Source organism: Peromyscus eremicus, chromosome 5, assembly GCF_949786415.1.
Source record: "Peromyscus eremicus chromosome 5, PerEre_H2_v1, whole genome shotgun sequence".
Taxonomy (NCBI): domain Eukaryota; kingdom Metazoa; phylum Chordata; class Mammalia; order Rodentia; family Cricetidae; genus Peromyscus; species Peromyscus eremicus.
Genome location: NC_081420.1, coordinates 9,061,995 through 9,076,478, shown reverse-complemented (window position 1 = coordinate 9,076,478; position 14,484 = coordinate 9,061,995). Strand labels below are relative to the sequence as shown.

Below are 14,484 nucleotides of genomic sequence, written 5' to 3'. Positions count from 1 at the left end.
GTGGGTGTCTCATGACTGAACCGAAAAAAAGAAAAGAAAATTTAAGTTGTTTTCAATTGTCATCCCTCTTATTCTACAGAACAACAAACCATTTCTTATTAAGATCATGACATGCAACAAAAAGTGAATTGTGCTTGACAACTAGTGATGACCAGTTCAGTGGCTGGACCAAGAAGCTTCAAAGCACTTCCCAAAGCCAAACTTGTACCAAAACAAGGTCAGGGATAACTGTCTGGCAGTCTGCTGTTGGTCTGATACACTGAAGCTTCTGAATTCAGGGACACCATTATGTCTGTGATTTGTGACCAGCAAATTAATGAGATGCAGCACTGAGAACTGTGATGCCTGAAGCCAGCACTGGCCAACAGGAAGACCCTGAAATAAACAAACTTTTCATTGGCAAAAATACACTGACTATAATGGTTCCTATTTTGATTAATAAAGTGTGGTTGAACCCAGTCATGATTTAGAATTTATGGTCTTAAAACCCCAGTTCCATTGGATTAACCTAATCTATGAGAGACAACAGCACTACAGAAAGACCTGGACATTTAAAGTCAGGCAGACTTTGACTTTGTTACTGCTGGCCACATGACTTAGTTACATATAATTTATCTTCATTTGAAAAAATAAGAAAGAAAATGAAAAGAGGCTGAGGGCATAGTTCGGTGATTGACTGCTTGCTTAGCACATACAAGGTCCTGGATTCAATCCCTAGTACTTGAAGGGGTGGGAGGAAATACAGAGAATGACTGATTGTGGGAAGCACAGCCCTAAAGGATTTATCTACAATACAATTCCTGAACCTAAGGCTCAGGGAACATCGTGGAAGAGAGAACAGAAAGATTTTAAGAGCCAGAGGAGGGCTGGAGAGATGACTAAGCAGTTAAGAGCACTGGCTGCTCTTCCAGAGGTACTAAGTTCAAGTTCCAGCAACCATATGGTGGCTCAAAACCATCTATAGTGGGATTTGATGCCCTCTTCTGGCATAAAGGCATGCATGCAAATAGAGCTCTCATATACATAAAATAAATCTTTAAAAAAAAAAAAAAAAAAAGAGCCAGAGGAAAGAAGTCTGCTGTGCGATTGTTTCCTAAAAGCTATACCTATGATATCTCAACAATGACACCACCAACAGACATGTGAAAGTGGAAGGAGGAAACCTCACAAAGAACTACAGTCAATTAATGACTACTTAGAGATGGAGAATTAAGTCTCTCCCAGGGATGAGCCCCCTAACTGGTTATCTAATACCAGTGGTCAGCCTAGAAATCATATACATACAAGCAACACTAAACATACTCAACAGGTTGTATTTATGCGTGTATGTGTCTGTGCGCATGCATAACAATAATTGAAGAAAAGAGGACATGAATTTGAGAGGGAGTGAGAGGGGGGATCATGGGGGAGGGGTTGGAAGATGGAAAAGAAGAGAGGAAATTATGTAACTATATTTTAATGGAAACAAAGTTTTAATGAAGAAAAAACCCTGGAAATGAAAGTTTCTGCCTAATAACTCACCATTCTAACATACTGTTGGAAATGGCTTTGCTTTCAAGAAGCAGCATCTATACCTGACCCCTTCCTCAGAATGTGCTCTCTTAGTCAAGCTACAACCCACATCCCAAGGAAGTCTTCTATATTGCTCAACCTCTTGCAACTCAACTTCTACAACACATTGCAAAATGTTCACTGCTTCCCCAAAACACTAAACACCAATATATAAATTCACAGAAAACAGAAACCTAAGAGCAATGCAAAAACAGGATCATCTTTAATATACTGAAAAGGAATAGAGGGGAGATGTACACTGAAATAAACTATTAATAAGAAAAAAGACATTTAGGCTGTCAAACAATAAAGAAAGGACAGGCAACCAAAGAAATACATGGTGACAGGAACTAGTCTCTTCCCTCAGTCCAAGTGACGGTGTGCTAGACAAGCATTCGATGAAAGCACTGCACTACTTACTTGGTGTCTAGGGCAGTCTGGGCAGCTGTCCTACTGTCACTTTTCTTCTTGGCCTCTCTTTGTCTCCGAGTCAACACTTTCCCATGGGAAAAAAAAAGTTAGCAGGCAGTAGATTCAAGGTATAAAAGAAAATATAACATTTATAAGAAGCAGTTTAAAACTGTTCTGTGGGGAAGACTGGGAAACCACAACCTTTCTATATTGAAAATAATACTGTGACCAAAACTGCCAGCCACAAGACATTCCTTGTTTGCCAGACCATGAGATCTAAAAATCTAGTTCACTCCAAGGAAGGTTTCTGTGTACTATCTGTACTTGCAGCAATCAAGGAAGGGAACATATACACTCCCCCACCAAAATTCTGTCTGATATGAAACATATTCCAATAAGGTACTCTATGAAATGCAGTAATGATAGCTACAGGTAAATATCAATTGACATAAGCCCCAATCTTTACAAATTCTTCCCTGTTCCATTTTCCAAGTGAGGAAGGTTAGAACAGTAAACACAACTGGTCTCTCCCACTACACTAGGACCACCTCAAACTTCTACTGGGTATAAATGAGTTGAGTACAGGCAATGTAAATATTTGTTTCACATCAAAAGATATCTGCTCATAAAATCATAGTCCTTCTTAATGAACTTGTAGGTTATTTAATCAAGTGTTTTCTAGTCTTTGCCATAATAAAAACTAAACATTTCTCTTCAAAACATGCCTTCCTTACACTTAACACATCACAGAGAATTTAGAAAACTTACTAGTTCATGAAATAACCTAGCCTGTGAATTACTTGAATCTTCAGCTTGTATAATCTAGGCTATACCAGGTATTGGATAAATATCAATTAGGTTGCAGTTAAGTACTTGCCACACAAGCATAAGGACCTGAGTTTGATCCCTAGCACCCATGTAAAAAACAGAATACGGTCATCAGTGATAGTACACACCTTTAGTCCCAGCATTTGGGAAACAGAGGCAGGCAGATCTCTGTGAGTTCGAGGCCAGTTTGATCTATAGAGCAAGTTCCAGGACAGCCAGGGCTACACAGAGAAACCCTGATACCTGAGTTGGAGGCCCAAAATCTATCACAGGATCCACACTGTGGAAGAAGAGAACTGATTTCCACTAGCTGTTCTCTGATCTCCACGTGTGTGGTAGGATGCTCATGCTTCCCCCAACCCCATTCAAACATGTGCGCATACTACTTACATATAAAATTAAATTGATTAAATCCCAAAGTATATATAACATGGTAAAACACATATAAAGGTCTTCTGAATTACTCAGGGGGGACCTCTAAGCTCATTAATCATGCAACTAATTTAACCAGAGATTTGTGTCAAGGCTGCCTTCTCTCACCTTGAGCTTCAGTCACAAAGTGATTTTTCTCATCAGAAGATTTTCACTTAATAAACTCTTGTTCTCTCAGGTGCCCCCTCTCCCTCCCCCCCCCCAAAAGAAAAACCCAGACATCATTGGATCCATTTTTTAAATGAGCACATTTTAAAAGCTTAGAGATCTCAAGCTTGTAAATTATTCCTCTGGAACATGATTTAAAGTCTGATAAACTCCAAAGCCAGGACTGTAATGCTAAAGACCCCCTGCCCCTGCTCAGGCTGCAGTAATTTCAAATTTAGAAATGAGTGGAACACTCTGCCCGAGGCCAACCCGGGGCCCAACCTCCCATCCTGCAAAGCCCAACAACGTGGAGGTGTTGGTGAGATTGCTCTACTGATCAATCTGTTCAGCTGAGATCCTTTCGGGAGAGGTTTCAGAAGCCTACAGCCTGCAGTCTGAGGAAACAAGATCAGGTGAGGAGTTGGCGAGCAAGCAAAACGCGACCAGAGAATGCAAGAGAAGGCCATCCAGCCACCAAACCAGATCACCAGAGTCATAAGCCTATCCTACACCAACTGGGAACAGGTAAGGCCCCATCTCCGGGACAGGCAGACCAGGTCTCTAGCCCCTAGGCCCCAGCCATTTGAGCCCCAGGGACCAGGCAGCTACCTTCCCCTGCTCTCTCACCAAAAAAACATAGCCCCTGCGAACCCAACAACCACCGGACTCATAAGCCCACCCTACACCAACGGGAAACAGCCACTGGAGCCCCAGGGACTGAACAGCGGCCTCTTTCCTTGCCCCCACACCAATAAAACCATCATGCAATACCAACAACCACCCTGAACCAATTAGGAACAACTGCCCCCTGAGACAGAACCCACTAACACTGATTGGATGAAGCTGTTACCGGAGAAACAGAGCCCAACAGCACCGATTCGACCAAGAACTCCTAGTGGACCAAGACTATTAATTAGAATGAGAGGCACCTTCAGACACAAACATAGCCTACACCAAGCAGAGGAAGAGATGACTAGATGCCAGTGAAAAATACAGGCAACAACATAAAGACCTATATGACAACATCAGAACCTAGTGATTCTACACCTGCAAGACCTGAACATACCAACACAGAAGCAGCAGAAGAAATCAATCCTAAAAATGACTTTAAAGAGGAAATGAAAAACTTTCTTAAAGAGAAAATAAAAAAATCCCCTTAAAGAAATGGAAGAAAAAACAAAAAAAAAATTGGAAGAAATCAAAGAAAGCCAAGAAAAAGTAATTAAACAGATGAAGAAAACAGTTCAAAATTTGAAAATTAAAATCGAGACAATAAAGAAGACATAAACTGAGGGAATGCTTGAAATAGAAAATCTGACTAAACGATCAGGAACTACAGATACAAGCATAACCAACCGAATGCAAGAGATGGAACAGAGAATCTCTGACACTGAAGACACAATAGAGAAAAACCTATGAAGATACAAGAAGCTTACAGAACACCAAATAGGCTGGATCCAAAAAAAAAAAAAAAAAGTTCCCTTGCCACATAATAATCAAAACACTAAACATACAGAACAAAGAAAAAATATTAAGAGCCACAAAAAAAAAAGGCCAAGTAACATATAAAGGCAAACCCATCAGAATAACACTAGACTTCTCAATAGAGACTATGAAAGCTAGAAGGTCCTGGACAAACGTTATACAGACACTAAGAGACCACAGATGCCAACCCAGACTATTATACCCAGCAAAATTCTCAATCACCATAGATGGAGTAAACAAAATATTCCATAACAAAACCAGATTTAAACAATACCTATCCACAAATCCAGCCCTACAGAAAGCACTAGAAGGAAAAATCCAACCTAAGGAAATTAAACACACCCATGAAAAAACTCAGGCAATAGATAATCCCACACCAACAAATACCAAAGAAGGGAAACACAACACTACCACCAAAAAATAACAGGAATTAACAATCACTGGTCATCAACCTCCATCAATATCAATGGTCTCAACTCACCTATGAAAAGACACAGGCTAACAGAAGGGATACGAAAACAGGATCCATTCTTCGGCTGCATACAAGAAACACACCTCAACTTCAAAGAAAGACACTACCTCAGAGTAAAGGGCTGGGAAAAGGCTTTCCAATCAAATGAACTTAAGAAGCAAGCTGGTGTAGCTATCCTAATATCTAATAAAACAGACTTCAAACTAAAATCAATCGAAAGAGATCGGGAAGGACATTACATATTTATCATGGAGAAAATCCACCAAGATAAAGTCTCAATTCTGAACATTTATGCCCCAAATACAAAGGCACCCACATTTATAAAAGAAACAGTACTAAAGCTTAAATCGCACATCAAACCGCACACACTAGTAGTGGGAGATTTCAACACACCACTCTCACCAAAGGACAGATCTACCAGACTGAAACTTAACACAGAAATAAAGGACCTAATAGATGTTATAACTCAAATGGACTTAATAGATATCTACACAACATTCCACCCTAACACAAAAGAATATACCTTCTTCTCAGCACCCCATAGAACCTTCTCAAAAATTGACCATATGCTCGGTCACAAAGCAAATCTCAACAGATACAAAAATATTGGAATAACTTCTTATATCTTATCAGACCACCATGCCTTAAAGTTAGATTTCAACAACAACAAAAACTATAGAAAGCCTACAATCTCATGGAAACTGAATAATGCCCAACTGAATCACTAATGGGTCAAGGAAGAAATAAAGAAATTAAAGATTTCCTAGAATTCAATGAAAATGAAAGTACAACATACCGAGATTTATGGGACACTATGAAAGCAGTACTAAGAGGAAAATTCATAGCACTACACATAAAGAAGTTGGAGAAATCTCATACCAATGACTTAACAGCACAACTGAAAGCTCTAGAACAAAAAGAAACAAACTCACCCAGGAGGAATAGACGCTAGGAAATAATCAAATTGAGGGCTGAAATCAATGAAATAGAAACAAAGAAAACAATACAAAGAATCAATGAAACAAAGAGTTGGTTCTTTAAAAAAAAAAAAAAAATCAACAAGATAGACAAACCCCTATCCAAATTAACCAAAAGGCAAAGAGAGAGCATCCAAATTAACAAAATCAGAAATAAAGGGAGACATAACAACAGACAACGAGGAAATCCAGAGAATCATCAGGTCATACTTTAAAAACCTGTACTCCACAAAATTGGAAAATATGAAAGAAATGGACAATTTTCTGGATAGATATCATATACCAAAGTTAAATCAAGACCAGATAAACTATTTAAATAGATCAATAACCCCTAAGGAAATAAAAAGTCATTAAAAGTCTCCCAACCAAAAAAAAGCCCAGGACCAGATGGTTTCAGTGCAGAATTCTACCAGATTTTCAAAGAAGAGCTAATTCCAATACTCTTCAAATTGTTCCACACAATAGAAACAGAAGGAACATTACCAAACTCTTTTTATGAGGCTACAGTTACCCTGATACCCAAACCACACAAAGATGCAACAAAGAAAGAGACTTACAAACCAATCTCCCTCACGAACATTGATGCAAAAATACTCAACAAAATATTGGCAAACAGAATCCAAGAGCACATCAAAAAGATTATCCACCATGACCAAGTAGGTTTCATCCCAGGGATACAAGGATGGTTCAACATATGAAAATCTGTCAATGTAATACACCATATAAACAAACTAAAAGAAAAAAAAAAACACATGATCATCTCATTAAATGCTGAAAAAGCCTTTGATGAAATCCAACACCCCCTCATGATAAAGGTCTTAGAGAGATCGGGAATACAAGGAACATTCCTAAACATAATAAAGGTAATTTACAGCAAGCCAACAGCCACCATCAAATTAAACGGAGAGAAACTCAAAGCAATTCCACTAAAATCAGGAACAAGACAAGGCTGTCCACTCTCCCCATATTTATTCAATATAGTACTTGAAGTTCTAGCTAGAGCAATAAGACAACAAAAGGAGATCAAGGGTATACAAATCGGAAAGGAAAAAGTAAAACTTTCACTATTTGCAGATGATATTATAGTATACACAAGTGACCCCAAAAATTCTACCAGGGAACTCCTACAGCTAATAAACTCCTTCAGTAAAGTGGCAGGATACAAGATCAACTCAAAAAAGTCAATAGCCCTCCTATACACAAATGATAAAAGGGCTGAGAAAGCTGGGCGGTGGTGGCACATGCCTTTAATCCCAGCAATTGGGAGGCAGAGCCAGGCAGATCTCTGTGAGTCCGAGGCCAGTCTGGTCTACAGAGCGAGATCCAGGACAGGCACCAAAACTACACAGAGAAACCCTGTCTCGAAAAACCAAAAAAAAAGGGGGGGGGGCTGAGAAAGAAATCAGAGAAACATCACCCTTTACAATAGCCACAAATAATACAAAATACCTTGGGGTAACACTAACTAAACAAGTGAAGGACCTATATCATAAGAGCTTTAAGTCTCTAAAGAAAGAAATTGAAGAAGATATCAGAAAATGGAAAGATCTCCCATGCTCATGGATAGGTAGGATTAACATAGTAAAAAATGGCAATCTTACCAAAAGCAATCTACAGATTCAATGCAATCCCCATCAAAATCCCAACACAATTCTTCACAGACTTGGAAAGAACAATACTCAACTTCATATGGAAAAACAAAAAGCCCAGGATGGCTAAAAGAATCCTGTATAATAAAGCAACCTCTGGAGGCATCACCATCCTTGACCTCAAGCTCTACTATAGAGCTACAGTAATAAAAATAGCTAGGTACTGTCATAAAAACCAACATAGGGACCAATGGAATCGAATTGAAGACACTGACATTAATCCACACACATATGAACAGCTGATTTTTGACAAAGAAGCCAAAACTATACAATGGAAAAAAAAGTATCTTCAACAAATGGTGCTGGCATAACTGGATGTTAATATGTAAAAGATTGCAAATAGATCCATATCTGTCACCATGCACAAAACTCAAGTCCAAGTGGGTCAAAGACCTTAACCATAAATCCAGTTACACTGAACTTGATAGAAGAGAAAGTAGGAAGTACTCTTGAATGCACTGGCGCAGGAGATCACTTCCTAAATATAACACCAGTAGCACAGACACTGAGAGCAACAATTAATAAATGGAACCTCTTGAAACTGAGAAGCTATTGTAGGGCAAAAGACATGGTCAGTAAGACAAAAAGAGAGCCTACAGAATGGGAAAAGATCGTCACTAACCCCACATCTGACAGAGGACTGATCTCCAAATTATATAAAGAACTCAAGAAACTAGACATCAAAATACTGAACAATCCAATTAAAAAATGGGCTATAGAGCTAAACAGAGGAAGATTCTTAAAAGAAGAATCTCAAATGACTGAAAGACATTTAAGGAAATGCTCAACATCCTTATTCTTCAGAGAAATGCAAATCAAAACGACTCTGAGATACCACCTTACACCTGTCAGAATGGCTATGATCAAAAACACTAATGAGTCTATGTTGGAGAGGACGCGGAGCAAGGGAACACTCCTCCACTGTTGGTGGGAGTGCAAACATGTACAACCACTGTGGAAATCAGTATGGTGGTTTCTCAGAAAATTGGGAATCAATCTACCTCAAGACCCAGCCATACCACACTTGGGCATATACCCAAGGAATGTTCAATCATATCACAAAGATACATGCTCAACTATGTTCATAGCAGCATTACTTGTAATAGAACCTGGAAACAACCTAGATGCCCATCAACTGAAGAATGGAATAAGAAAATGTGTACATATACACAATGGAATACTACTCAGCATGGAAAAACAATGACAACATGAAATTTGCAGGCAAATGGATGGAACTAGAAAACATCATTCTGAGTGAGGTAACCCAGCTCAGAAGGACAAACATGGTATATACTCACTCATAAGTGGATATTAGATATAAAGCAAAGGACAATCAGACTACAACCCACAGATCCTTGAAGGCTACCTAGCAGGGGGAACACTAGGATGACTGAGGCTTAAAATAAGTCTATGGGGACCATACCTACTCAAACCACCACGCGCTAAAAGTAAAACTTTAAAATAACTTATTTGTTTTTGCAATAGTGAAAATTGAACTCAAGGTTTTATGCATGGTAAATAAGTGCTCCTCCACTGAACTGTACTCCCAGATAGATTTTCCTTTTAACTTCCAGACAAGCTCTCACTAAGTTGTTGAGGGAGGCTGACCTTGAACTTAACTCTGTAGACCAGGCAGGCCTTGAACTTGTGATCTTGATCCCTCAGCCTCGAGTAGCTGAGGTTACATGCTAAGACCACCATTCCTGGCCAGAATTTTAAAGTAATATTTATCTTCTGATGGGTGAATTATAGCTTAGGAATCTACTTTAAGACAATCTCAACTTAGATCAGATTGTATGGACCAAGATGTTTTCTCAAAGCACTATTTATAACAATGAAACCTAAACAAGTCATTGTTCAAAAACAGGATTAAATCATGCAAGAATACAAAAGAAATAACAGAAGAAAATATGCCAAAATATTAAACATATATTGGAGCAGTGAAGTGGAGTTTGGGAATTTTCCCCCCATTATACCATTCTATATTGTCAAAGAGTATATGCCACTTTCATAATTTAAAAAATTATGTACATTTAAAGTACCTTAATAAAGTACACAATGTAGTTGGAAGTTTCTCGGGTATCCCAGCTGGCTGGCGGTTGGGACAAATTTCTCCCACTTGCGTCCCCCAAGTAAACACACAGAGGCTTATATTAATTATAACTGCTTGGCCATTAGCTGAGGCTTATTACTGACTAGCTCTTACACTTAAATTAACCCATAGTTCTTATGTTGTTTAGCCACATGGCTTGGTACCTTTTCTCAGTTCTGCCTTGTTATCTTGCTTCCTCTGTGTCTGGCTGGTGACTCCTGACTCTGCTCTTCCTCTTCCCAGCATTCCTTTAGTCTGCTTGTCCCGCCTATACTTCCTGTCTGGCTACTGGCCAATCAGCATTTTATTTATCAACCAATCAGAGCAACACACATTCACAGCATACAGAATGACATTCCACAGCAACACCAAGTCCATACTAATGGACAATGACTGGAGTGGAGCTTTCTAAGAGATTGATTTTACTGGTTAATCCCAACCCCAATCCCCACCTCTGTGTAGCCCTGGCTGTCCTGGAACTCCCTCGGTAGATCAGGTTAGCCTCAAACTCATAGATATCTGCCTGCCTCTGCCTCCCAAGTGCTAGGATTAAAGGAATGTGCTACCATCATTCAGCACTAGTTAATCTTAAAATCAGAAAAAGACAACCAGACAGTGTGTGCCTCATAGCTTAATATAATATGAGATTTACAATATCATCTAAGAAACACACTTGAAGGAAAACAAAAACACCTGAGGTGAATCTGACCAAGCCTCAAATCCAATTAGCAGTTTCCAGAAATTATACTCTAGAATAGAGAAACATACTAAAATGCAATCAACAAAATACAGTAAGAAAAAAAAAATTGTGGTTTTTGTTTTTCTTGTTTTGTTTTGAATCAGGATCTCATGTATCCCAGGCTGGTCTCAAGTACACTGTATATGAGACTGATCTTAAACTTCTGATTCCAGGGAGGAAATTCTTTACTTAACAAATGAAGTATAATGGGGAGGGGGCGTTAATGAGACTTCAAAAAATACTTAAAAGAGGTATCAGGGGCTGGAGAGATGGCTCAGAGGTTAAGAGCACTGGCTGCTCTTCCAGAGATCCTGAATTCAAGTCCCAGCAACCACATGGTGGCTCACAACCATCCATAATGAGTTCTGTTGCTCTCTTCTGGCCTGCAGGCATACATGCAGGCAGAACACTCTATACATAATTAATAAAGTTTAAGAAAAAAAAAAAGAGGTATCAACCAAATCTAACGTATGACCTCTGTTTGGATCCTGGATGACTGGTATGATGATAATAACAATGATGTTGGTATCATAACAGCAAATTACAAATGTAGCTGGGGTTTTTTTTGTTTGTTTGTTTGTTTGTTTGTTTTTGAGATTAAGCTTTTATTATGTTATCCTGGCTGGCCTGGAACTCTCTATCTACACCAGTCTGGATTTCTGCCCACTTCTGCATCTCAATTGCTGGATTAGAAGCGGGCACTTCCACACTGTGTCAGGAACTGTATTTTTATAAATACTCTTTATCTTTTAAACATGAACACCAAAATATTTGTATATGAAAAAATATGCTGGAAAACTGCTTCAAAATGCTTTAGTGGAGAAGGGGGTGAGAGACCAGAGTACATATAAAAATAGATTGATCTTATGTTGATAATTACTGAAGTTGGGAGATGTGTTTATAAGAATTCATTAACACCCAGCACTCGAGAGGCAGAGGCAGGTATATCTCTGTGAGTTCGAGGCCAGGCTGGTCTACAAAGCAAATTGAAGGACAGCTAGAGCTGTTATACAGAGAAACCCTGTGTCAAAAAAAAAAAAAAAAAAGCAAAAAGAAAAAGAAAAAGGCACACATCAAACCAGCACACATTAAACTGGATCACAGACAGGATTTTTTTCTGTTTCCTCAAATATTCTATAATAAAGATATACTAATTTAAAAAATGAAACATTAAGTCAAGAAAAAAATCCATAAGCCCATACTATATTAAAAATAAATAGTAAAGAGGGAGGAAAAAGTCTTCTTTACAGAAGAATGTCAGCTAATCAATGTAGAAGTGGCAGGATTACAAAAACCACCATTACCACAGTGATAAACAATTTAAGTAACATTATCAATGAGTACTAAATCCTCTGCACTCACATTGGGAAAAAGGAACCAACTCCATAAGCTATTCTCTCACCTCCACACTTACACTTTGGTAGTTGGTGGCCCTTTCTCTCCCTAGTAAATAAATGTAACATAAAAAAATTTTAAACCATGAGTGAACAATATTTTGGAATAGGATATTTATACAGCCTCAACTGTTGTACAATATTTTGTTTGTGTTCTGACAAATAAAGCTTGCCTAGAGATCAGAGGGCGGAGCCAGCCACTAGTCAACCATAGACGCCTTTAATCCCAGCATTCAGGAGGTGGAGACAGGAATATAAGGCAGGGAGAGACAGGATCTTTGGTAGAGGACTCATAGAGGTAAGAAGTCTCTCTAGTTGCTGCTGCTCTGCTTCTCTGATTTTTTAGGTTATTATCCCGATATCTGACTCCTGGTTTTAACTGATAAGACTAATTAGGATCATGATTCACCTAACAGCATGAAAAGTGTGACTAGATCCTAAAGTAATACAGTTTTACCTGCTGATATTCCTTCTGTACACAATACTTCTGAGTATTAACTGTTAAAAGGGAGTTAAAAGGGATATTTTATTTTTCGAGGGGGGGGGAATAAACACATCTGGCAGAAGAAAATTGCTAAAAGAAATCCAGAGACCTGGATGCTGTGCTGCTATTCTCACTTGGAGGGAGGAGGGAAGCTCATGAAGCTGAGAGGCACAGGATGTTCAAAACTATACAGGACTTACAAGGCTCTCCCAGGTTAGATAATCTGTAAACAAGGTGAAACTGCCAACAAGTTGAGTAGGGAGCTCCAGGGATGAGGGTTCTGTGAGTGGTCATCCATTTTTGTGTGGAATGTTCCATGATACAACTGCCTGAGAGTCACTCATGCTTCTATTTAAGTAATTCTCAAAATTCACTGGCTCACCAACTAGACTTGAGTGGGATCATTTCTTTGGTCTGTTGTTGGCGTCCTATCTGGGGTAAAAAGATGTCTGTTTACATCTCTCCAAGAAAAGTCACACAACACTGGCTCTTCAACATCCAAACCCAATGAGTAGGAATAACTACAATAAAAGTCAGCATTAAAAACAAGATGAGAAGAACAACGATGCTTGAGATCCTAAGTGGACATGCTGTAGTCAGACAACTACATATTTTCTAAGCAGGGTCTCATGTAGCCCAGCTTCAATCTCTCTATGTAGTCAAGGATGACTCTGAACTCTTGATCCTCTTGCTTCCACCTCCCAAGTACCAGTATTACAGGTGTGTACTAGCACACCAGGCCAGACAATCATTCCACATACCACATCAAACACCAACTTTAAACCAGGTAGTGGCATAAGCCTATAATCCTAGCACTCAGAAAGATGAGGCAGGAAGACTGCCATAGGTTCAAGGCCAGCCAGGCTTCAAACTTGCAGTCTTCCTGCCTCAGGCTACACACTTGACTAAAATGTATCTTAACACTTGCACCTAGAAAGTACAATATAGCTAACAGAAATAAACATACAAATTTCAAAGCTGAAAAAGACCTTCTCCCATTCTGAGGTCATTAGCTCAAGTTACATGTGTCATTCTCCTGTTGCCTTCCACAATGCACACACTATCATCCTATTTAATTGCTGCTCTTTTCTGTACATGTTATATGTGTTTGTATTAAATGACAGATGTTATCTTATATTAGTGCCTTTTAAGTCTTCAATCACATTTTCTTCTGAAACAACACAGGATCTTCTTTGCGATGACTCTGTGAGTAGGTTTAGCACTGCATTATAGCTATTCATGTGCACTTCTTACTTATCCAACTAAACCATAATTTCCATGAGACCAGAGCCTATGTATGATCTGTGTATCTCCCCACATCACCTGGTCTCCTAAATTCACAGATTTTCCTATTAAACCTATCCCATTACACAACTGTTAATCCTTTAGAATAGGTAATGGCAATGTAAGTAATCTAATCATTCTGAGTACTACAAACACCATACTAATACAAGAAAGAAGAGCTTTACAAATTACATTCAGATCAATAACTCACAGGTATCTAAGACAGAAAAGGTCCAACTTTGTCTAACTTGAGAAGTGAATCTTACTTAGAGATGCTGAGGCCTTACTGATTTATGCTGACATTACCCAAGTCAAGCCTCTTCTAAGCCTTTATTATCTCCAAAGCATATCATAGAAAAGATCTCCAGCTCCTTCAATCCACCCCCATCTATTCATCATTGTTTTTCTGGAGATAGCCCTGAAAATAACTCTAAGCAGTATCATGACTCTATGCTATAACCCTCTACCTAGGCAACAAGTAAATATTGTTAATGCCTATAGCTTCCTAAACCTTACTATTATGTACCTCTTACTAACTT

The 14,484-nt window shown here is 38.8% G+C and overlaps 1 protein-coding gene across 6 annotated transcripts in view; it reads right to left on the bottom strand.

Annotated features, from left to right (window-relative positions):
- Positions 1-14,484, bottom strand: part of Uimc1 (ubiquitin interaction motif containing 1) — an 88,058-nt gene that overhangs the window by 8,430 nt on the left and 65,144 nt on the right. For all 6 annotated transcript variants that reach the window (XM_059262878.1, XM_059262877.1, XM_059262882.1 and 3 more), the window contains one exon: positions 1,972-2,047. In XM_059262878.1, coding sequence (XP_059118861.1) covers positions 1,972-2,047 — 76 coding nt within the window. The remainder of the gene's footprint in view (positions 1-1,971; positions 2,048-14,484) is intronic.